Raw genomic sequence first — 25,096 nt, 5'->3', positions numbered from 1 at the left:
AAGTGCAGTTAATGCACACTAAACCCACACGAAGCGTATCCCATCATGCATTATGTTCGGGAACTCATGTGCCCCGAAAGTGCGAGATGTCGAGGAAAATATTCCACTGTAATTTAAATGAATCAGATGCATGGTAGTAAAAACATAAAGTGTTGCACATTTTATTGGTGCACAGATGAGTATGGTGTGTGTAGGCCTGTTTTGTTCAACATTTGCAAGAGTTTTTATCACTTGATTAGAAGCAGCACAACTTTAAATCTGTGTCTTCTGTTAGTTACACAGCGACTACTGAACACACATGTAGAAGCTTCTTTTAAAATGCAAAGTATAGAAAATATAATAATTAAAAACTCTGTAAACACAAAGACTACAAGTGTGTCCCATCGAGTGATCAAAAGTTCTACACACACTTGCAGCCTACGCCTGCCTGAACACTAGGGCCAAATAGAGGAAATACGTCATGCTAGTAGACAAGTGTTCAAGAGCTCAGACAGTGTGTGTGTGTGTGTGTGTGTGTGTGTGTGTGTGTGTGTGTGTGTGTGTGTGTGTGTGTTGTGTGTGTGTTTGCACAGGGCATCAGTTATGAACTGTACACTCTGGCTCTCATTCTGTCTGCTGTCTCTCATTTCTCTCCGTCTGTATGCGTGAGGTTTTCATCAGAGACTGAAGACTCAGGTGTCTTCAGAGAGAGAGCTAGCCTGTTCCTCTGCTAAAAGAGTGTGTGAGAGAGAAGTGTTCACTACCTCATGATCTGTGTATTCATGCACATGTTTGACACAGAACAGCTCTGAAACCATGAGTGGATATGAAAAAGAGCAAGAGAGACAAACTGTTATATCTTTAGTCAAATTAGTGCTCGATGGTTTAGGAGGCGTAACGAGTCTCTCGCCCATCGTCCTCATACATGCATCACACACACAGATGATTGACACCTGTCCTGCTCCTTCTCTTCCAGTCTAATCTGCTGTCTTTTCTTTATCTCCTGCTGGACTCTCTCTCTCTCTCTCTCTCTCTCTCTCTCTCTCTCCCTCTCACACTCTCACACACTCTCTCTCTCTCTCACACACACTCTCTCTCTCTCTCTCACACACTCTCTCTCTCTCTCTCTCTCTCTCACACACACACACACACACACACTCTCTCTCTCACTCTCTCTCCCTCTCACACTCTCTCTCTCTCTCACACACTCTCTCTCTCACACACTCTCTCTCTCCCTCTCACACACACTCTCTCTCTCTCTCTCTCTCTCTCTCTCAGAGATGAGACTTTGTGATATAGTTCAACAGAATGCATCACTTCTTTTAAACCTTGTATTCATTTGGTTGTCATTTGTAACTCTGACATCACTCTGTTTGTTAAGTCTTTTCTTCTTTGTTGTGAGACTCTTGAGTGCTTGACAGTGCAGCTTGTTTGTCAGATGGACATGATTGGTCTGAATATCCATCTGGAGATAAGAGCCAGTCGTCTGTCAGGAATGTGTTGTGAGATTGTTAGGCATTCCTCCGATGAGACGACTGACCTCACGCCACTGAAACTGGTGTTTATGTGCGTCTTCAGCGCTTCCTCTCCGGCTGCCGAAAGCATCAACAGTTCACCTCAGTTTACTGTCACACACTATTGTTTACGCCGTACAATGATGTTTAGCTCCTCGTCCTAGTGTGATAAGAGGAGGTGGAGGTAGAGGAAGCGGGGGAGGCACACACACACACACACACACACACACAGAATGTGTCTGGACTGTGGTCTAATTTAATTCACATATGCCATGTTGAAGAAAACCTCAGCGACGCAATGTGGCAGCCAGATTATACTGGGAATACCAGGGTATACTGGGACTTTTGTTTTTGTGCATTTCATATGGAAAACTAATTGCATTAGGTTGTTGTACACATGCATGTGTGGTATTTTGAGTGAGATATGCTTCTCTATGTTTAGCTTCGCTCACCACTCCTTATGTGTGAACCTTTCAAGAACATGTCCAGGCCACATTTCACCACAAAATATACTCTCTCTCTGAATTAGTTTTAACCCAAATTTGGGTCAAATATGGACAAACCCAAATGTTGGGTTAAAAATGTAATTACATTTTTTAACCCAACTTCAACTTTCAACTGTACATTTTTTAATTACATTTTTAACCCAACATTTGGGTTTGTCCATATTTGACCCAAATTTGGCTTGAAACAACCCAGCATTTTTTAGAGTGTATACATGTTTAACATTTTATTTTAAAACAAGTATGCATTTTTTCATGAAACACACAGCAAAAATAAATAAATAAATACACAGAATCTATGATCCTCATGCCATACTACAGCTCTGAGTGTGGAAAAGACAACAACTGTTCTAAGTTCACAGTAACCCGAGGCTTCACGGGGCTTATTGCTTTAATATATATATCCTTTGTGACCTGCAGAAAGAGAGCGACGGGGAGAAAGTTAAAAAGCAAACACCCGGGACTCAGAGTGCAGGAAGCAGCGTGGAGGAACAGAATGAGGAGTCAAACCCTTGGTTTATACCCGGACCAAATGGAGTTAATTAGAAATTGGAGAGAGGATTATGTGTGAAAGCAAAGCCCTGTTTATTTAAGAGATAGACCCTGATCACATGAAGTGACCTCTGACCCCTGAGAAACACATGCACTCCAGTTCTTAGACTAGGAATAACTCTCTACAGCTCAACTCATCAGCATCACATCACACACAAATATACACTCCGGTGTGTGTAGGCCTGTGATCTCTCTGAACAGGGCAAGGCTATCCCGTCTGCTATCATGTGTTATCACTCTGGGAAAAGCTTTTATTGGCTCCAGGTAATGGGATAGTTTATGTTAGGAGACCCCCATGTAGAGGGGAAGCGGGGTCTGTTCTCTTCCCCTTTCACCATCCTCTTTTCATTGGCCACAAGCCTTCAATAACATATATTATTCTCTTGCTTGTACAACCAAAACCATTGGGAGACGTTTGAAATTATATATGCGAATGGAAGCAGTTAACGCATAAGGTATTGCATACATTTTTTTTTTTTTTTACATTCATTAATCTAGAACAATGTCCTGATATTTAGTTAAATGCATTTAAAAGCATTAGCATATAAATAATTGTTTTATTTAAAAAAAAATACATTTTTTTATATAAAATATTTTCTTTCCAGTACAAATTATATGCAGCATACAAATGTACGAGTAAGATTGAAGTAAACAATTAACATGTATTTTAGTATTTGGTATGTGTGTCCCTGTTTTGTAATAAAGACAGAGTTTGCAAAGATATACCAAGACAAAAAATACATTCCCCAACTCCCAGACATGTCACAAAACCATCAAATTGAAGTGTGTCTCCTATGTGTGTCATAGGAGTGACTATCTGGGTTTGTGATAACAGCAACAGGTTCTGGACTTTCCATCAGCACTCTCAGAGTTCAGATCCAGGCCTTGTTTTTGTGTTCAGGGCCCCTGAGGGTCTCACCTTAGGTTTGCTTCAACACTGATGACAGATTCCAGACACTACGACTCTTATTGTGTTTATTTAGACCGTTTGGAAAAGGAGTAAAGTCAGATGTGTGAAGAGCTAGAGGCAGCGAATGAAAGAAGTGGGATCATGTTTCACTAAAAGCCCACCGTTGATTCCAGACTCACTGCTACAGGACGGGTGGAGTTAACACTGCACACTCCTCCCTCGACGTCTGTCATCAGGCCATTCCCCCTCGAACGAGCCATCCCAGCTCCACAGATCCTCACTTTAGTCCTGAGCCGGGAAGCAGCAGCTGTGTGTGAGTGAGTAGTGCTTTAGAATAACATTGATTTGGCTTAAGCTTTATGTAAAAATCAGAAGGGTCTGGAAATAGTCTTTCATGAAAGTGGTTTTGTTGTGAGAATAGAGATAAAAATTTTACCATGATTGTTTATTGTTTAATATTTGTATTAAGTAAACTCAGTTTTACAGGTAACACTTCTATGAAGTTGTAACTATAAAATGATATCATTTTCTAATTTTTGTGACTTTTATATGTACTGTAAATGGTAATTTATAGAGTACCTGGATGTGCTGGTACTGTTTTCATCATTAATTTTTTGTAAAGCATTTTTCTACTTTTTAGTATTTCTTTTTAACCATAGTGTAGGTAATGGTGTATAGTTTTTTGAATATCTTTTGTGAATTGTAGATGTCTTGTGATGCATTAGAATGCCTATCTAGGTGCTTAACACATCTGACTCCACGTAAAAGGAAATAGGAAACCTCACACACAGTCATGCTCCAGGTTTTGCTCCTTCTGGCAGCTCTCATTGAGTGTCCGTCCTGTTACGCCCACAATATGGGCTCCGCTCCGCTCATTATCCAATATCGTGTCTGGGAAGAACAGCCCTCAGGGACTCGGGTGGGTCGCCTGCTGGATGACCTACGTGAGCGCGGGGTGACTGGGTCACTGGAAAACTTCCGGGTCGTGCAGCACGGACACGCCCCACCGGTCACAGTTGCTTTAAGGGATGGTACCGTGTCAACACTTGGCCGGCTGGACCGCGAGGAGCTATGCTCGGGTGAAGAACTTTGTGAACTGGCCTTCAGTGTGCTCTACAGAAAGGGTGGTGCTATGCATTTCCTCTCAGTTCATGTGGAGGTGATGGACCTTAATGACCACAGCCCAGTCTTTCCCAGTCTAGTGCAGGAGGTGGAGATCTCGGAGACAGCCTCACTAAAAATGCGCATCCCTCTGGACCGTGCCGTAGATCCAGATTCGGGACCGAACGGCCTGCAGACTTACTCCCTGTCCTCCAACCTGCACTTTGCTCTGGATGTCCGAACCTCTGGAGGGGCCAAGCAGGCCGAACTAGTGGTCATCAAAGAATTGGACAGGGAGTTGCAGGCATCTTTAGAACTGGTTCTGACAGCCTGGGACAACGGAAACCCACCAAAATCAGGCAGCACAAAAGTTATAGTCACGATTCTCGACTCCAACGACAATAGCCCTGTATTTGAGGAGGCCCCAACAGTTATTGAGCTAGCGGAGGACACAATCCGTGGGACGATAGTCATCAATCTCCGTGCGACAGACCCTGATCAAGGTGCTAATGGAGAGGTTGAGTACTCCCTTGGTAAACATGTCCCACTGGAAGTGCAAAGACTATTTAGCATCCATCCCAAAACAGGTGCTTTGACTTTACAAGGCCCTTTAGATTTTGAAGAAAAGAATGTGTATGAGGTAGACATTCAAGCTCGAGACCTGGGGCCCAATGCTAACCCATCCCACCACAAGTTGCAGGTCAAATTGCGAGATGTCAACGATAATGCTCCCCGGATACACATAACATGGAATCCACAAAATTCCCCTGTTGCAACAGTCTCAGAAGGAGCACCAAATGAAGCTTTCCTTGCACTCGTGATGGTATCTGATGCCGATTCTGGGGCAAACGGGCAGATACGAGTGCACATTCTGAGTGGATCTGGCCCCTTCAGACTCAAACAAATCCATGGAGACAATTACATGATTGTAACCAATGATACTCTGGATCGTGAGAGACAGATGGAATATAACCTTACTCTTCTAGCGCAAGACAGTGGTGATCCTTCTCTGTCCTGCATTAAGCACATGACTGTCCATGTTTTGGATGAAAACGATAACGCACCAATGTTTACCAAAAGTCACTACCGGAGTGTCCTCAAAGAGAACAACACACCTGGTTTCCATTTCTTGACTGTGGAGGCACATGATGATGACCTGGACCTCAGTGGAAGGGTATCATTCTCCATTAAAGAGTCAAATGAGCTGGGGACACCAACAGCATTTTTCTCCGTCCACCCCAGCAGTGGGGCTGTAACTGTCCAGCAGTCATTAGACTATGAGGAATCCCGTTCCTACTCATTTATTGTTGAGGCTGTAGATCAAGGATACCCACCAAAGACCAGTAGTGCAGCAGTGCTGGTTGAGGTACAGGACGTTAATGACAATTACCCCACAATCCATGAGCCACCTCCCAAGAAGGGAGTCGCATTGCTAAATGTCCCAGTGAATGTGGACAAAGGGGAGATTGTGACTGAACTTGGAGATAAAGCTGTGGAGGATAACTTCCACAAACCAAGAAATTACTCTTCCCTCAATAAACCCGAAGGTTTTCTGGCCACTACCATTCGGGCCAGTGATCCAGATTCTGGTCTCAATGGAAGACTCAGTTTTAGAATAACAGATGGCAACCCTTCTAACATATTTTTTCTTGACAAAGCTTCTGGGGAGCTCTACGTGAACACATCTAATGCCACAGAATTGATCGGCAGAACTTTTAAGCTGGGCGTAGTGGTATCTGATATGGGAACGCCTATGCTTAGCACAAGAACCACTTTGGAAGTAACTTTCATCAACTTTCGTGACCACCTGAAGAACTTGTCTCACGATAACCAGGCCAAGTACAGTTCTACAATGCTTTTGGCCATTTGCCTTGGATCAACCTGCCTGGTTTTATTTCTAGCCATTGCTTTGGCCAAGACATTCTGTCATCCTCACAAACGGGATAACCGTGCTTACAACTGTAGGCAAGCTGAGTCAACCTACACCCGTCACCCACGGCGGCCTCAAAAGCACATTCGCAAGACTGACATCCAGCTGGTACCGGCGCTTCGGGGTCGTAAAGAAACCCCACAAGAAGATGAAGCTAAGGCATTGTCATCTACATCACCCTTAGTGGAAAAACCAAGTCCACAGGGCCAATTTACCCTCACACCAACCCTTGCTCGCATGACTCAGAATCAAGCTCATATGGAAATGGATGGGAACCCGCCACTCACTCAAAGCAAGATACTCAGAAAGCCCGGGAGCATAGAGTGGAACGGGACACTTCCCTATAACCCAGGAACACCCTATCGAACCCTGCAAAAGACCAGAAATTCTTCCTCCTCTTCTTTCGCAAACTCACAGACCAGCACACTTAGACGAAACAAAAATGACGAAGTCAAGCCCATGAACATGGACCCCTCACAAACAATGGCTTCGGTTCCGAGTAATCAGGCCACATTACGGAGACCAAAGACCACAGAAAGAAGAGGGCGGATGGAAGAGTCAGACCAAAGGCAGATCCTGAGGAATCTCGTTCGGCTCTCTATGGCGGCCTTTGCAGAAAACGGTTCTATTGAACTGTCCTCTGCCTCACCGGAGGTGCAAGTAAGAGAATTTGTCTTTTTAAAATTTATTTATTATTAGTTTAACATTTCAGATATGAAAATACATTCTACTTTGAAGGCTATTTCAAGGCACTCCAGTTCATATAAGCTCAAGTAGATGATAGTTTTCCCACTCTGGAGTTGTACCGGCCCATATCTATAGCAGCCTTAGGGGACAGCTGACAGATGATGAAGGCATGATGAAGTGTATCCAGAAACAGTTCAGTGTCACACAGTAACTTAAACCTTTAATATGCCTCAGGAGAAAACACTGCCAATCCTCAATGTTATCACATTACAGAGTCCCACTGAATGTGAGAAAAAAATTCATTGCATGATCCATGATACTTCTGCACAGTAACATTATACTTCTCTGGCATGTATGGGCTGGAGGGAGTCAGCAGCAAATAGCTTGAACTGATCTGATTATCATTATATTCAAAAAGAAAAGTGAGAATAACTACTTTTCACCAGCTAATATTTCAAAACACCCAAAAGTGCTGTGCTAGTCAAACGCTGTATCCTTTGCGTCTGGGTCCACCCAGATGCTTACCTCTACCAAAGTGTTCAGCAGAACAAAAGGTCCTGGCACGGGTTTGAGCCCTCACGTGAATACTGGGGCCAGTCAGGAAGAGCGTGGATCCTGACCTCCCTCCACCCCTTTCTCTTTTCCTCCTCTCTAATCCACCCTCCCTTACTCACTTGGCCCAGTTGGCAAATTAGACCTGTGGCGGCTGCAGAGGAAAGGGGTTGAAATGTCACCGGTGCCGGTCCTCGCAGCCAAGGCTGGGTTTCTTCTGTGCATCCTGGAAGGAAATAGCCTCTAGAAGAATAGACCCTGTGTAGAAACAGCTTCCTGTCCTTAACAACTTAACAATCTCTCTAACCCATTTTCCCATCCCAGAGTGCTTAATGGAGGCTGGCCGTCTATTATGTTGTAGCTTAATCTGCAACAAACAAAGGTTACACTTTATTTTGATGGTCCCTTTTGAACGTTATGTTGAAACTACATGCCAACTAACTCTCATTAGAGTATTAGTAGACTGTCTGCTTAATATCTGCTAACTCTTTATTGTGCTGGTCCTCCAACAGACACTCTACTGACTATAAGTAACTTTGCAACTACATGTCAACTTATTCTAACCCTAACCCTACCAGTCTACTAATACTCTACTAATACTCTACTAACACTTTAATGAGAGTTAGCAGACATGTAGGTGAAACGTTACTTATAGTCAACAGAATGTTCAAAGGGGACCATCAAAATTAAGTGAAACCTAAACAAAAATGACATCGTGAATTATGACATTCTACCAAAACCAAATGACCTTCAAACCTGTCATGCATTGGATATGTGGTAGTTCAGACATCTTGAACACACAAATTGTTTGGCGACATGATTAACTGTGAATTGTCTTTGATTTTTATTATACATAATATATTAAAGTGAGTTATGTGATAAGTTCCCCCATATACTGTAATAAATGATAAATGTTGTCTCTTTAATTCTACAGCAGGTGTCTCAGCTCCTGTCTCTTTTGCATCAGGGACAACTTCAGCCTCGACCAAATTTCCGAGGAAACAAGTATTCACACAGAACTGGCCGGTAAACCTTTTTTAACTTCCTTTTGACTTTATTTATACAACTCTTGACTAAATGACACAGAACTCAAAGCAATACCACAATAACCAAACTATCACAATAGCCATCTTAGAAGTTGATCTGTTACCAGGTAGATTTCTAGATTTTCTAGAAAAAAAAGGACGTAACCATCCCATACAGCAACGTAGTGTCGGCCCAGATCCGGGCCGTGTGGAATCACCACGTGTACCAGATGTGGGCCGGATCTGGGCCGACACTACGTTGCTGTCTGGGATCAGTCAGTGAGAATGGGGTGTCTGATCAGCCCCTGTTTGTCTTACTTCTGATTGGTATCCAGCAGAATCCACTACTGTTTCTATGAATTTCACTCATGTTCATTTAGAATCCAGAAGAGAGAGGATAGACTGTGATTCACCTGGGCAAGACAGGGCTTGCTGAAAACAAAGACAGCACAGTCACTTCCTTTTGCTGTGTGCTGTATTGTTTGAGTTTCAATGTTAGCTCACAGAAAAATCCCAGCTTTGAGAAGACTAGTTTACTGATATTAGAGATAATCGTACCTGTTTCACTGATATTGCCTTACCAAAATATATTGTGCCGGCACCATGGTACAGTGTACTTGGTACTTCAATATACCATGGTACTGAATGATCACCATATAAAAATATCATGGTATTTAAATAGTACTACATTGAATACCATAGTGTTCCATCATGGATGTGTCTAAATAGTATCCAGGTACCATGTTAAAAATACCATAATACACATCTATACTATACATAATGCAGATTAGCCCTACGTCCAATTCATTTGCCAGTCGTCACACATTTCACATGCTTCATTTTTCTAAACATCTTACTATGTCTTTCTGAGCTCTTTCACTCACTGTGATGCTGAACATGTTTCTGTGTGCTGTAGGTCAGGGGCTCAGGATGCTGATTGGCTGAGCACTAAAGACAGCGGTCATGGCGAGAGTGAAATGGGTGATATGGACTGGGAGACCGGCAGAGACTCACCTGTCGACCCCTTGTATGAAGAAGGCCTCAATAATCTCCTGGCATCTGGTAAATGTTCATACTTTTAAAAACCAATTATTATTTTAATTTAAAGGGATAGTTCACCCAAAAAGGACAATTCTGTCATCATTTACTCAACCTCGTTTTGTTATTCAAAATGCAAATCAGGATATCAGTGTCCATCAATTGAAAGTCCAGACAATAATGTGTCAATACATACAGTCTGAAGAGACAAGACCGCTTTATATGATAATTTAATTTAGGCTTTGATCAACGCACATGCTTGCTTGATTAGCGAGAGCAAACCTCATTGGTCGTCGTGGGTCAAGCGTTTGAGCTTCTATTTAAAGTCCCCCGTGTAGTCAATAATAATTGTATCCCCTAAAACTCATCTTTGATCACCAAAATGACGTTTAAATGTTTTTTCTTTCCCATGAAAAAAAAAAATTCAAGGAAAAAAAGGAAGCTATTTTCTTCATGCCTTAAAATATCTTGAATGTAACTCGACACCCTCGCCTCATTTAGTATGCGCAGTTCTATGAATATGCAGATGAGCCCCGCCTCCACTCACTCACTCAGCTCAGAGATCCACTGGTTGACGATCACACGTTGATCTGATTGGTTAAGGTAGTTTGTGACGTCAGAAACACCAGCGATTTCAAAGCGTGTGTTTGAGACTGTCTTTGGTTCACTGCAGTTTTAAGGAGGAAATACTCAGCAATGGTGTCGACTTTACACATGGTTTGAGTTAAAGCATATTAAAAACACCACATAGACACATAAACAACATTAAAAGCTGGATTTTCCCCACAGGGGGACTTTAACATATTTGATTTGCTGTGTCTATTTGATTTGTGATGTTGTCCTGAATATGAAGTGCTCTACAAACACACAGCTGAGAGATACAAACACTGACATATTGGACTAAATATCAGCCCTTTGTAACTCTGCAAAACTGTAACGAATGTGAGTAGAGTTAGAGGAACAGAGCTAACTGTGTAAAGTCAGGTGACATGAAATGGTTTCCTGATTCTGAACACAACACAGGATTTACTACTTGTTATACGGGATTTCCAGATATCTCACATTTATCCTGTTTACCACATTCTTTTCCATATACAGTCCAGTAAGACAACAAATACGGCAGAAACATCCATGCGTAAACTTTGTTGATCTGACTTAGGTAGATTTCTGCCGCTGTGTTTCCTTTGTCTATGTATAGAGTAAATGTTTGTGTGCAGTTCCTTCCATCTATTGTTCGGAGATTTAGCAACCTCTAAATTAATGGGGACCTTTTTTGTTCTCCTGAATCAAAGGTCTGGTTTGTTTTCTCTGTTTTATCTCTCTGATGTCTGAGCAAGTTTTACCTCAATCATAGACACACAGTGAATGAGTTAACATGCTGCTGTCCAAACACACGCCTTCACAGGTGTCGCCACTCTCCAGAGGTAGACAGCAGCATTAAGTGGCCTTTTAAAGAGCCCCATTTTGCTTTTTTGACATTCATTTCATGCAGTGTGTAATTTAGATGTTTGTGAATGTAAAAGGTCTGCAAAGTTTCAAAGATTAAAGTGCAGATAAATGGAGTTATTGTCTCCTAAAAGAAAGAATAATTTCTGAACTGCATGAAATGAGTCGTCAGTAATTCCAGTTTCACTTCCTGCACGAACCAACCAGAGCAGAGTAGACCAATCACAATAGACTGACCAATCAGAGCAGAGTAGACCAATCACAATAGACTGACCAATCAGAGCAGAGTAGACCAATCACAACAGACTGACCAATCAGAGCAGAGTAGACCAATCACAACAGACTGACCAATCAGAGCAGAGTAGACCAATCACAATAGACTGACCAATCAGAGCAGAGTAGACCAATCACAATAGACTGACCAATCAGAGCAGACCAATCACAATAGACTGACCAATCAGAGCAGAGTAGACCAATCACAACAGACTGACCAATCAGAGCAGAGTAGACCAATCACAATAGACTGACCAATCACAATAGACTGACCAATCAGAGCAGACCAATCACAATAGACTGACCAATCAGAGCAGAGTAGACCAATCACAACAGACTGACCAATCAGAGCAGAGGAGGCTCTCGGAAAGGCGGGGTTTAGAGAGACCGAATCCTTTATCAAACTGTTTCAGACTGAGAGGATAGAGCTGATGCTGCAGTGGATGTGATGAGAAGATTGAAGTGTTTGTGTGATCGTGGATGTAAGCCTTGTGTAGGAGACTCCAGGAACCTGGAGAAGAGCATGATAGGAGAACTTTAAGAACCATAGTTTTGGTCAAGAACTGTCTCAATAAAGACAGTCCCAGAAAGCATAGCGATAAACTCAGTCTGAATTAATTTAAGATGGTGGTCAGAGCTGAGAGAGTTTTGTCTATTATAATGCATTCATTCCAGTAGTGAATTATCAGTAAAAAATAATATTTGTGTGTGCTTTGAATATGCAAACATCAAACTCTTTTGGATGGAGTTGTGTGTTGAGTGAGTGTCCTTCATGTGCAGATTATTCTCTACATATGTCCAGCAGATCAACACACTGCAGAGCGCTCCACGGTGATATATTATAAGGGTCCACTTATAAGGGTCCTCAGCAGTCAACACTGCAGTTCACTGAGCAGAGTGTGTGTGGTTTAGTGGTCTGGCTGAGTCAGTGTTGCCCGAGAGCTTCATCTGGTTCTGGTGTTAGTCATGCTAAAGGAGACAGGCGTAGTGTGTGTTTACTGTAACCGGGCTTTTCTTTCCGAAGCATGCAGATACACATTCCCATATTCCCATATTCCCACATTCCCATATTACCTCTGTTCTGATGAGTCGTCTCAGTTTAACCCCTGACTCACAGCCTCTGAGTGATGACAACCCCTTCAGCAGAGTGACTTCAAGAGTCTCACACACACACACACACGCATACGCACACACACACACACACACACACACACACACACGCATACGCACACACACACTTCTCTCTCTCTCTCTCTCTCTCTCTCTCTCTCTCTCTCTCTCTCTCACACACATGCATACGCACACACACACACACACACACACACACACTTTCTCTCTCTCTCTCTCTCTCTCACACACACACTCTTTCTCTCTCTCTCACACACACACACACACACACTCTTTCTCTCTCTCTCTCACACACACACACACACACACACACACACACACACACACACACACACACACACACACACACACACACACTCTCTCTCTCTCTCTCTCTCTCTCACACACACACTCTTTCTTTCTTTCTCTCTCTCTCTCTCTCTCTCTCTCTCTCTCTCTCTCTCTCTCTCTCTCTCACACACACAAACAAATATTCACATGTCCTTGGGCTCTTCACCTCATGCGTTAACCCTTATTGTTCACCCTTTAACACAATGCAGGCGATATGTGTGTGTGTGTGTGTGTGTGTGTGTGTTATGCATACCCTAAGGACAGAAAACATGAGAGTGTGTGAAATGAGTTTTTTCTGTCAAATGTTACTAAAGTTACTAAAAAACACAGGTAATAAATGACAGATTTAAAACTCTTTCACAGCGAGGGTTAACTAGGCTAACCGTAAAGATGTAATAATCGCTCTGATTCTAACGCTAACCAGCAAACACAGGCTGAGTCTCACACACACATGTCACTGTTACGTGTGTGAGTCTGCCGGTGGTTGTTTGGATGTGGTCGGACTCTCTGTGGTGGGACTTTAACCATGTCTGTGGGTTAACGGGTTTAAGAGTTTCAGACGAATTAACGATGCCACCGTTTCCCTCCATCACTAATTATGAGGCACTGAAGGAGATTTGTGAAGTAAAAGCAAGAAATGTATGACGGCCCATATAATTATTAGTGAATAGTAAGTGAAGGGCTGTGTAGAGAGGAAGTGATGCGGTTCATCTCTGTGATGTGGCGTCGTTTGATCTTTACTCAAACAAGCCGAGACCTTTTGTTTCTCCACATCTTTAATCAAGACCCAGAAATCAGGCAAGGACAAAAAAAAAGCTCAAAAGGGGCTGTAAAACTGCCAGGCCTCAGTGTGTGCGGCTGTGTCAAAGCTCCACGCAATACACTCTTTGCAATACACTCTTTGTTCTTTATTGGCACGAAGAACATCTATAGAACTTTTCCATTCTGCAAATGTTCTTTGCTGTGGAAAAAGTTCTTGAAATGCTCTTCACACTAAGAAAAAGATGGTTCACTGCTCACTGAAAGATTCTTCGAGGAACCTTAAATGGTTCTTCTGTACGGCATCACTGTGAAAACACCATCTAAGTTTGTGCCGTAGAAGAACCTTTCATTTAGCAGTTCTTAAAGAACCATTTTTTAGTGTGAACAACATTTTAATCATTTGAAGAACCATTTTCCCACTATAGAGGCTGCTTCACTCACACACAAACAGAAAACCTGTGAATTAGATCTCAGTTATAACCAAATTTAACCTTATTCAGTTAACTGAGCATCTGTGGAATGTCTCTGGCTTGAGGACGGTAATTTCCATGTTTACCGATGCACTGAATCACCTCCTTCTCCCTGTAGAACTGTGGCTAAGAGTGTCCTTTTTAGACGTGCGGTACTGTCGATACTCATGTGTGTCACAGTCAACCCCGCAGTGCTTATGAAGACGAGGAAACGGCTGTTTACTGTACTCAAGATAAATGCCATCCTGTTTTTCTCCTACACAAACTCAAACCAGTAAACAAGTGAAGACTCAGCAGGTTTAGGCAGCCTTCAGAGATGGTGTCTTTTGTCAAATGTTTTTGACAATACGTCTATTTGAAAACTGTACAATTATTTTTCAGTCATGGACATTTTTTTATTTTGTCCACTGTTAAAGAACAAAAAAAGAATGGAACTGAAAGTCAGTGTTTGTTTGCAAACATTCTTCAGCATATATTCTTTTGTGTATAGCACCTATGGTATAGCAGAAGAAAGAAACTCATACATGGTTTGAACAAATTCAGCGTGACTAAACTATGACATAAGTTTCATTTTTGGGTGAACTGTCCCTTTAAACCAAACATACTTTATCACTTAGAAAACAACTAAAATAACCTGTTAAACATGAAAGTAGTATTATGCATTTCTCCTTATATAGCATCTTTCTGGCATTTGGGTTCTTCAAAACTGTGTGAAGAACCCTAGAGTTCTATACAGAACCCACAGAACTTTATTTCCAAGAGTATATCTCTTTATTAAACGGTTAGTTGCCGCCCGGTTAGTTATTCACGATAAACACGGCCAAGATCCGCTTCACCCAACGGTTCTGTGTATCACTACACCCCTAGCAACCACTCTTAGCAACGCAAACATGTGTTTGATCTCATTGATATAGTTCATTGAAGCTTATAGAATATGGTGAGAAATCGAGTAAGCGAGTGTACCTGCATTTACAGTAACGTTAGATCAGTCCTATATTCATAATAAAAAATCCGTTTGAATGTCCGCTGCGATATCTTGTTCTTTTAACAGTTCAGGGGATTTTCTCGTTCTGGTAGTCCTCTGTCAGTTGCGTCTTGCTTCTCCGTGTTCACAAGGTTGAGTCCTTTCAATATAAAAGTCCTCTCTACTGACTGACTCGCTCATAAACACAGTGTTTGTCTCCATCTAATGGAGAAATAATGTATGTAACTTCTGTTGCTGTTCATGGTCAGGGACTATTTTTTCCAGCGGAAGGAAGGCTTTTAGTGATTTTACTTAATGAAAGTCGCATTGATACATATTTTGTGGCTTTAATATTTATTTAATATTTTAATATTTAATAAAAGGCTAGTGCTGTATCGTGAATAAGTCTAAGTCTAACAACGCCCTTCAGCCGTGACTTATTCACCATACAGCACAGCCTCTCGTACCTTATTGCTAACTTTGAATTATCTACGCTGTTGTAAATGTTAAAGTACTCTGATCAACTATATCAGTGTATAACATGTCTCTGCCATATTTCTTCTCTCTGTTTGTGTAGACGATGTGTTCTCAGACGTCCCCGATCCAGCATGGATGGCCCGTCTCTCTCTCCCTCTGACAGCGGACTACCATGAGAACCTGTTTGTCCCTGACGGGCCCCCGTCCCCTGATGCCCGGGGTCCCGAGGCCCGTCCCGACGACCCCAGCTCGTTCTCCACCTTCGGGAAGAGCCCGGGGAAGAGCGCGCTGGAGGGCCGAGCGCTGATGTCCGAGGTGAGCTCTCTGTTCGAGATGCTCCTGACCCAGAAGGCCGAAGCCCAGTCGTGTCCTCGGGCCGATGTGCTCTACAGGCTCTCGGCCGCGTACAGGCGCTCGCTCGGCCTAGACACGCCACACACACACACTCCCCCATAATGCAGTGCGCCAATCCTATGCCACAACAACAGCAAAAAAACATTTCTGATTTCTGGTGCCATGTCATTTTGGGGATCCGGCCCAGATCTGGATTAAACCATAGACTGTAAAACAAGATGGGCTTCACTTTTCTACCATTTCTACATTTACCATTAACCGGATGTGGGCCGGATCTGGGCCGACGCAGTGTTGCTGTCTGGGACGCCTCAAGAACACGAGCCTGACCTCTAAAAATCCCTAATAATGTCTTCCTTCTTTCAACCGGGTCTGTCTGGAACAGGCCATGACGAGAACGTTTTTTATTTTTATAAGAATAAAAAATTAAGAATAACCCTGTAGTTATGAAAATAATGTAGTTGTCTCATATGTCGTTGAGCCGAACCGTTAACTGGTGAGCTCTGAAGTGTGTGTGTGTTGATGAACGAGTGTTATATCTCCTGAACACGTCACACTCACTAAATCTGCAGGCCTGATCAACTCCCACTTGTTCTTTACGTCACTTCTCTAATGTGATTATTAGTTTGTAACGGCATTGACTGGGTATGAGACTTTACCCTGCAGGTTTTCTCTGACTACTATAATAGTCATGAACGTAGAAATAAGCCGAACACTGTAAATACTGCGAAGCACTGATGACTGATGACACTGATGAGTGTTACTGGTTTTTCTTTGAATGCCATAAGTTATTGATATCAAAGATGTATAATTTTCTTTCTTCTGCAATATCATGTTTTATAGGCCTGTGTGTAGTGCTTTTTTATTCAGAAGTGTCAGCACTTTTTCTGCTTGTAAACCATGTAAGCGAAATAAACGACTTAAACTCGTTGTGCTGTTTTTATTTTTTCAACACTTAAGTCTTAAGAATTCAAAATTAAAACAAATAATAATAATAATACAAATATCAATTAGAACTTCTTGCTTATGTACCGGTTGTATAAAAGCAGTTGGGTATATAATATTTGATCCACCAGGTGTTTATGGCTCATATAGTCTGATATGATAGTGAGAATATGGAGGAAAACAGCTGTTTTATTCAGAGGCTGAAAACCAGCAAAAATATGCAATTTGTTGCAGATGCTGATATTCATATGAACAAAAATATCATGATTGTAATGTAAATCAATGTGATCTTTATAACAGTATAGCAGATACTTACTTAAAATGCATATAAATATCAATATGCGTAGTTTTATGATCTATAGTTTTAAAACATATAATGCACAGCAATTCAACGATGATTGAGAGATAAACAAATAAACCTTTAATCAAAAGCCTGATGATCATATCTGACTTTTCAAAAAAAAAAAAAAAAAAACATTTATGATGTATAATCAAACCTCAGTCGCCTCAGTCCAGTAAGTGTTCATCTTGAAATATTACTAACAATATCAAAGTTACTCTAAGATTCACATAATAAAAAAGCAGTTTTGACAGCAGAAAGACGAGTGAAGCACGAGCTGGAGGAGGACGTCTGTACAACTACACTAAATAACTGTATCCCTGCGTTATGTGTGTATGTATAGGTGATGTGTACCTGCACAGGTGATGAGTGAGTTTGACAGGTGATGAGTGAGTTTGACAGGTGATGAGTGAGTTTGACAGATGAGTTTGACAGGTGACAGATGATGAGTGGCGCCCCCTGCTGGCTCTCAGCTCCTCATGATCATTCCTCATCAGTGAAATACTCTACTGTCATTATAGTACAAGTACAACCTTTAGAGTGGCAACTCTTAGCAAGACACATTTAAAAATGTTTTATTACCCATTTAATATAAACACAGATTAACATATATTGCTGATCTCAGCAGCAGAACACACTCGCCAGGTTTAAACCCCAGTAGTGCAGGCGGGGCATGTTGTCACACTGCGTTATGTTTATGAATTATATTGAAAAACTAGAGGAAAAAGGTGAATAAAGACAGAGACAAAGTTCAGAAATTATTAATTATTATTATGTTTTGAACTGAGCTGTATAGCTGTGTTTTGCTGTGTGTTTGTTGTCAAACTCAAAAATGTGTTTATTTTTAATTTAAAATGCCATTATTTTATATGAAAAAGTTATTAATTGTATTTTATTGAGAAAATATTTTAGTTTGTCTTGTATATTCTTTGATTAGATCAGATAATATTTTAATCTGTCATATGGTCGTGTTATAATGTACTCCACCTATGGGGCATGTTGTCACATTCACTTCCATTCTTTTTCAGGGTAAATCAAGGAAAAGTAAACACTGTATTAAGGAAACATAACCACATAATTGTATTAGATATGTGTGTGAAATTAATGTGGGGAAAAATTAATTCACTGATCCCCAAGTGGATTTACACAAACTGAGAATTTCCTGATACGAGGCACACTATGGTGGATCATCAACACATCACACTCTGGAGTTGGAAGAATAGATTAGATGGCCTGCTGTAACGAAGCCGGTTTAGGAGGATATCCAGGTGTGTTTCAGGTTAGTTTGCTCCAGCCCTGAGTTTTAGCAGAGCCCGTCTACGGAGAGCCTGTCCACTCCCTTATTAAGTCCTATTGTACCGAATTTTGGCTGTAGTACCACCAGAGTTCCACTGGCGGCTAGACGGCTAAATGTGTCTCTTTCACCCGATTGCCGTTGAGAAATCACAGATCTGATTGTAGATTTTGCAAGTTCAACATGGGTTATAGGTTGAAAGTTGAATGAACGAGTACTTATGTCCTTTTGATTTTTTACAGGTTGAGTTGTTGTTGCCCATAACACACTAGCATTCTGCTAATGAGCGCTGATTGGTCAGTGAAGGACTGATTACGACCAGAGATACCGCTTGATGGCATGGTGTTATCCGCAGCGGGACCAGAAACAAACAAAACAAAAACTCTTCTAGCACGTGTGTTTACCTGTGTCAGCTGTGTGTGTTTACCTGTGTCAGCTGTGTTGTGTGTTTACCTGTGTCAGCTGTGTGTGTTTACCTGTGTCAGCTGTGTTGTGTGTTTACCTGTGTCAGCTGTGTGTGTTTACCTGTGTCAGCTGTGTTGTGTGTTTACCTGTGTCAGCTGTGTGTGTTTACCTGTGTCAGCTGTGTTGTGTGTTTACCTGTGTCAGCTGTGTTGTGTGTTTACCTGTGTCAGCTGTGTTGTGTGTTTACCTGTCAGCTGTGTGTGTTTACCTGTGTCAGCTGTGTGTGTTTACCTGTGTCAGCTGTGTTGTGTGTTTACCTGTGTCAGCTGTGTTGTGTGTTTACCTGTGTCAGCTGTGTTGTGTGTTTACCTGTGTCAGCTGTGTGTGTTTACCTGTGTCAGCTGTGTTGTGTGTTTACCTGTGTCAGCTGTGTTGTGTGTTTACCTGTGTCAGCTGTGTGTGTTTACCTGTGTCAGCTGTGTTGTGTGTTTACCTGTGTCAGCTGTGTTGTGTGTTTACCTGTGTCAGCTGTGTTGTGTGTTTACCTGTGTCAGCTGTGTTGTGTGTTTACCTGTCAGCTGTGTGTGTTTACCTGTGTCAGCTGTGTGTGTTTACCTGTGTCAGCTGTGTGTGTTTACCTGTGTCAGCTGTGTTGTGTGTTTACCTGTGTCAGCTGTGTTGTGTGTTTACCTGTGTCAGCTGTGTTGTGTGTTTACCTGTGTCAGCTGTGTTGTGTGTTTACCTGTGTCAGCTGTGTTGTGTGTTTACCTGTGTCAGCTGTGTGTGTTTACCTGTGTCAGCTGTGTTGTGTGTTTACCTGTGTCAGCTGTGTTGTGTGTTTACCTGTGTCAGCTGTGTGTGTTTACCTGTGTCAGCTGTGTTGTGTGTTTACCTGTGTCAGCTGTGTTGTGTGTTTACCTGTCAGCTGTGTGTGTTTACCTGTGTCAGCTGTGTGTGTTTACCTGTGTCAGCTGTGTTGTGTGTTTACCTGTGTCAGCTGTGTTGTGTGTTTACCTGTGTCAGCTGTGTTGTGTGTTTACCTGTGTCAGCTGTGTTGTGTGTTTACCTGTGTCAGCTGTGTGTGTTTACCTGTGTCAGCTGTGTTGTGTGTTTACCTGTGTCAGCTGTGTTGTGTGTTTACCTGTGTCAGCTGTGTGTGTTTACCTGTGTCAGCTGTGTTGTGTTTACCTGTGTCAGCTGTGTTGTGTTTACCTGTGTCAGCTGTGTTGTGTTTACCTGTCAGTGTCAGCTGTGTTGTGTGTTTACCTGTGTCAGCTGTGTTGTGTGTTTACCTGTCAGCTGTGTGTGTTTACCTGTGTCAGCTGTGTGTGTTTGCCTGTGTCAGCTGTGTTGTGTGTTTACCTGTCAGCTGTGTGTGTTTACCTGTGTCAGCTGTGTGTGTTTACCTGTGTCAGCTGTGTTGTGTGTTTACCTGTGTCAGCTGTGTTGTGTGTTTACCTGTGTCAGCTGTGTTGTGTGTTTACCTGTCAGCTGTGTGTGTTTACCTGTGTCAGCTGTGTGTGTTTGCCTGTGTCAGCTGTGTTGTGTGTTTACCTGTCAGCTGTGTGTGTTTACCTGTGTCAGCTGTGTTGTGTGTTTACCTGTGTCAGCTGTGTTGTGTGTTTACCTGTGTCAGCTGTGTGTGTTTACCTGTCAGCTGTGTGTTTACCTGTGTCAGCTGTGTGTGTTTGCCTGTGTCAGCTGTGTTGTGTGTTTACCTGTGTCAGCTGTGTGTGTTTACCTGTGTCAGCTGTGTTGTGTGTTTACCTGTGTCAGCTGTGTTGTGTGTTTACCTGTGTCAGCTGTGTGTGTTTACCTGTGTCAGCTGTGTTGTGTGTTTACCTGTGTCAGCTGTGTTGTGTGTTTACCTGTCAGCTGTGTGTTTACCTGTGTCAGCTGTGTGTGTTTACCTGTGTCAGCTGTGTGTGTTTACCTGTGTCAGCTGTGTTGTGTGTTTACCTGTGTCAGCTGTGTTGTGTTTACCTGTGTCAGCTGTGTTGTGTGTTTACCTGTGTCAGCTGTGTGTGTTTGCCTGTGTCAGCTGTGTTGTGTGTTTACCTGTGTCAGCTGTGTGTGTTTACCTGTGTCAGCTGTGTTGTGTGTTTACCTGTGTCAGCTGTGTTGTGTGTTTACCTGTCAGCTGTGTGTGTTTACCTGTGTCAGCTGTGTGTGTTTACCTGTGTCAGCTGTGTGTGTTTACCTGTGTCAGCTGTGTTGTGTGTTTACCTGTGTCAGCTGTGTGTGTTTACCTGTGTCAGCTGTGTTGTGTGTTTACCTGTGTCAGCTGTGTTGTGTGTTTACCTGTGTCAGCTGTGTGTGTTTACCTGTGTCAGCTGTGTTGTGTGTTTACCTGTGTCAGCTGTGTGTGTGTTTACCTGTGTCAGCTGTGTTGTGTGTTTACCTGTGTCAGCTGTGTGTGTTTACCTGTGTCAGCTGTGTTGTGTGTTTACCTGTGTCAGCTGTGTGTGTTTACCTGTGTCAGCTGTGTGTGTTTACCTGTGTCAGCTGTGTTGTGTTTACCTGTGTCAGCTGTGTGTGTTTACCTGTGTCAGCTGTGTTGTGTGTTTACCTGTGTCAGCTGTGTTGTGTGTTTACCTGTGTCAGCTGTGTGTGTCTACCTGTGTCAGCTGTGTTGTGTGTTTACCTGTGTCAGCTGTGTTGTGTTTACCTGTGTCAGCTGTGTTGTGTGTTTACCTGTCAGCTGTGTGTGTTTACCTGTGTCAGCTGTGTGTGTTTACCTGTGTCAGCTGTGTGTGTTTACCTGTGTCAGCTGTGTTGTGTGTTTACCTGTGTCAGCTGTGTTGTGTGTTTACCTGTGTCAGCTGTGTTGTGTGTTTACCTGTCAGCTGTGTGTTTACACCTGTGTCAGCTGTGTGTGTTTGCCTGTGTCAGCTGTGTTGTGTGTTTACCTGTCAGCTGTGTGTGTTTACCTGTGTCAGCTGTGTTGTGTGTTTACCTGTGTCAGCTGTGTTGTGTGTTTACCTGTGTCAGCTGTGTTGTGTGTTTACCTGTGTCAGCTGTGTTGTGTGTTTACCTGTGTCAGCTGTGTTGTGTGTTTACCTGTCAGCTGTGTGTGTTTGCCTGTGTCAGCTGTGTTGTGTGTTTACCTGTCAGCTGTGTGTGTTTACCTGTGTCAGCTGTGTTGTGTTTACCTGTGTCAGCTGTGTTGTGTGTTTACCTGTGTCAGCTGTGTGTGTTTACCTGTGTCAGCTGTGTTGTGTGTTTACCTGTGTCAGCTGTGTTGTGTGTTTACCTGTGTCAGCTGTGTTGTGTGTTTACCTGTCAGCTGTGTGTGTTTACCTGTGTCAGCTGTGTGTGTTTGCCTGTGTCAGCTGTGTTGTGTGTTTACCTGTCAGCTGTGTGTGTTTACCTGTGTCAGCTGTGTTGTGTGTTTACCTGTGTCAGCTGTGTGTTTACCTGTCAGCTGTGTGTTTACCTGTGTCAGCTGTGTGTGTTTGCCTGTGTCAGCTGTGTTGTCGATGCCTCGAGAGAAAAGAAAGTGCAGAGCGCGAAAGCACCAGAGTGAGTGAAGGATTGCCGTTAAGCAGTATCTCTGGACGTACATGTGTATGACGTCATTGACACTTTAAAATACTTTTTAAAGCAAATAAGTGACTCAAAAAAATCTAACACCCAGCAATGTGTAATTTATTTGCATCTCCTTTCGAATACAACATTCAAATTACTAGACAAAAAATTATATCCTGAGAAAAGTGGATTTTTATTGGTATACCGCCATAGACCTCCATTCATCCTGCACTCGTCCTGTGAGCGCCCTCATGTGGAGCCAGAGTGGAACTGCACTCGTCCTGTGAGCGCCCTCATGTGGAGCCAGAGTGGAACTGCACTCGTCCTGTGAGCGCCCTCATGTGGAGCCAGAGTGGAACTGCACTCGTCCTGTGAGCGCCCTCATATGGAATCAAAGTGGAACTGCAACCAGTTCAGAAGCCGGAAGTGTACTGAGAGTGAAACTTCTCGCCATATTAGACATTCTCTGGTTTTAGGCACTATGAAAGTGGTTTGGCTTTTAGCGTGTTCATCGCCATAGTAACTCGCGCTCCTCGATTAGATTCAGTTCCTGCAACGACCTAGCCTAGAAATCTAGACGCACCCTAGCGTCAGCTAAATGTATTTTACAGCCAGGGTAGTCCGTTTATATACTGTCTATGGGGTAGTCTAGCAACTCTCCGTTCACTTTCGAGCTGGAAAAACCAAACTCAGGTCAGGCCAATCACATCGTGTATAGAGTAGGCGGGGTGGGCTTAACATAAGTGGTCAACCGATATTGGTTTTTTGATGGCCGATATTTTTATATATATTTATTTTAATCAATATTTAATAAATTAGAAAACAAATCTTTGAAATAAACATGCTTTTATACTTTAGATAGCAACTTCTTGAATCTGCAGTCCTATTACAGTATTTTTCACCAAGTAATTGTTTAGAAATATATGAATGTGTGAATAAAAAGAATGTAAACACTGTAACAGGGCACTCAGTAATCTGGTAATTTCGTGCTGGTAATCATATTTTTTCAAATAAAGACAAGGTAACGCTAATGTTACATACAGCACAGTGAAAACTATATGAATATGACAGTGGGCAACTGGATATTTCACAGATATAAATATGACACAGTGGCAACTGGATATTTCACAGATATAAATATGACACAGTGGCAACTGGATATTTCACAGATATGAATATGACACAGTGGGCAACTGGATATATCACAGATATGAATATGACACAGTGGGCAACTGGATATTTCACAGATATGAATATGACACAGTGGCAACTGGTTATATATCAGCATATTTTAAAAAGAAGGATTTAAAGTGTTTCGCTCGCGTCTCCTGAAGCTGATCTTCTGTTCGCATTCACTCACTTCACACCGTCACTCGCAGACAGTAATGCACACTTCACAAGATATCACAGCTGGATTCAATTAAATCTGCAAGGTTTGTGATATTAAATGTTTATTAGATATTCAGATATTTGTTTAAATGACGTAGATGCGCATTTGCTGAATGTTGACGGCAAATGAGAAAGTATTTTAGCCTGATTGTTTGCCTTTTCTGTTACAAATGATATAAAAGCAAACGCTTTACTTCGCATACCATTTACTTTGTTTACCAGTTCTGTCTAACAAAGTATTAGATATGACTGAGAGATCGTAAATTAATGAAGATGGAGAATGTGAGTGAGCGCTGTGTGTGATCTGAGCATAGATATAAACACTAGATGTCGCCTTGTATACGGCAGTTCATTGGAACGAATGCGTCAATAGAGCCGCCATCTTGGAACAGGGGAGCCCCTCCTCTTTAATGCATCAGCGTCAATGTAGGCAAAGGTCTAACGGAAATAAAATCACCATAAATCGTCATGAATGCGATTTTCTAGTTTTTATGGTTCGTTCCAACGGTCAGTCATGTATTTATCATTGAGTCCAGAGGAAATTTAAGGTTTTGATATTAAGATAATTACTTCTTTTTCAAAATATAATGCATAGTGCTAGTAGGCCTACGTTTATTAGTCACATTCTTCCACTTGAGTAAACTTAGAATAAACTATTGCTATATAATACATATATAAATGAGCAAAACTTGGCCACTAAATATTTAATATTCAATTATTTTAATGATCACAATTAAATTTTTAATTTTATTAAATTGAACAAGCGCAACATTCAGCATTCAATCAAATATTCTAAAAGATGTTTTATTAAGAATAATGTTATTTCAACATAATATCTCGTTATTTCGACATAATATGTGTGCGTGCAACAAGCAAGAAGTGCATTTGTAAATCCGGTGACGCGTGCATTGATTTTTATTAATAAACTTCTGACAGTGTCGGCTGCAGAGATGAAGTTGACGATCGCCATCTCCGTAGTGAACGCGCCTAGAGAGAGAAATGCACATAATGGATTACATAATCAGAGAGTAGCCTAGCTTTTTTCTTTCGTTTTAAATTATTTCGTTTAAAGACTATTTTAAGCTTTGTGTATTTGATGTATTTCTCTTGTCTGTGTGAGGCATAGGCTGAGTTTCGTTAAGTTAGGATGAGATGCGCTCCAGTTAACGTGCAATAATTAAGTGACCGCGCGGACGCCTCCAT

The 25,096-nt window shown here is 42.1% G+C and overlaps 1 protein-coding gene across 1 annotated transcript; it reads left to right on the top strand.

Annotated features, from left to right (window-relative positions):
- The first annotated feature begins 3,737 nt into the window (after window positions 1–3,737).
- pcdh12 (protocadherin 12) lies at window positions 3,738–16,922 on the top strand. The gene is made up of 4 exons (XM_084431187.1): window positions 3,738–7,149; window positions 8,663–8,754; window positions 9,670–9,815; window positions 15,742–16,922. The coding sequence occupies exons 1-4, from the start codon at window positions 4,252–4,254 to the stop codon at window positions 16,095–16,097; spliced, it is 3,492 nt and encodes a 1,163-aa protein (XP_084287313.1). The 5' UTR covers window positions 3,738–4,251; the 3' UTR covers window positions 16,098–16,922.
- Window positions 16,923–25,096: the final 8,174 nt, after the last annotated feature.

The sequence above is a fragment of the Rutilus rutilus genome, assembly GCF_951802725.1.
Source record: "Rutilus rutilus genome assembly, chromosome: 14".
NCBI lineage: Eukaryota > Metazoa > Chordata > Actinopteri > Cypriniformes > Leuciscidae > Rutilus > Rutilus rutilus.
The sequence above is the reverse complement of the archived record's forward strand: the minus strand, read 5'-3'. Positions and strand labels throughout refer to the sequence as shown.

Coding starts and splice junctions, on each gene's coding strand:
- pcdh12 (XM_084431187.1), top strand. CDS start 4,252: ATGCTCCAGGTTTTGCTCCTTCTGGCAGCTCTCATTGAGTGTCCGTCC. Junction 7,150..8,662: donor CTGCCTCACCGGAGGTGCAA/GTAAGAGAATTT, acceptor TTAATTCTACAG/CAGGTGTCTCAGCTCCTGTC. Junction 9,816..15,741: donor CAATAATCTCCTGGCATCTG/GTAAATGTTCAT, acceptor CTGTTTGTGTAG/ACGATGTGTTCTCAGACGTC.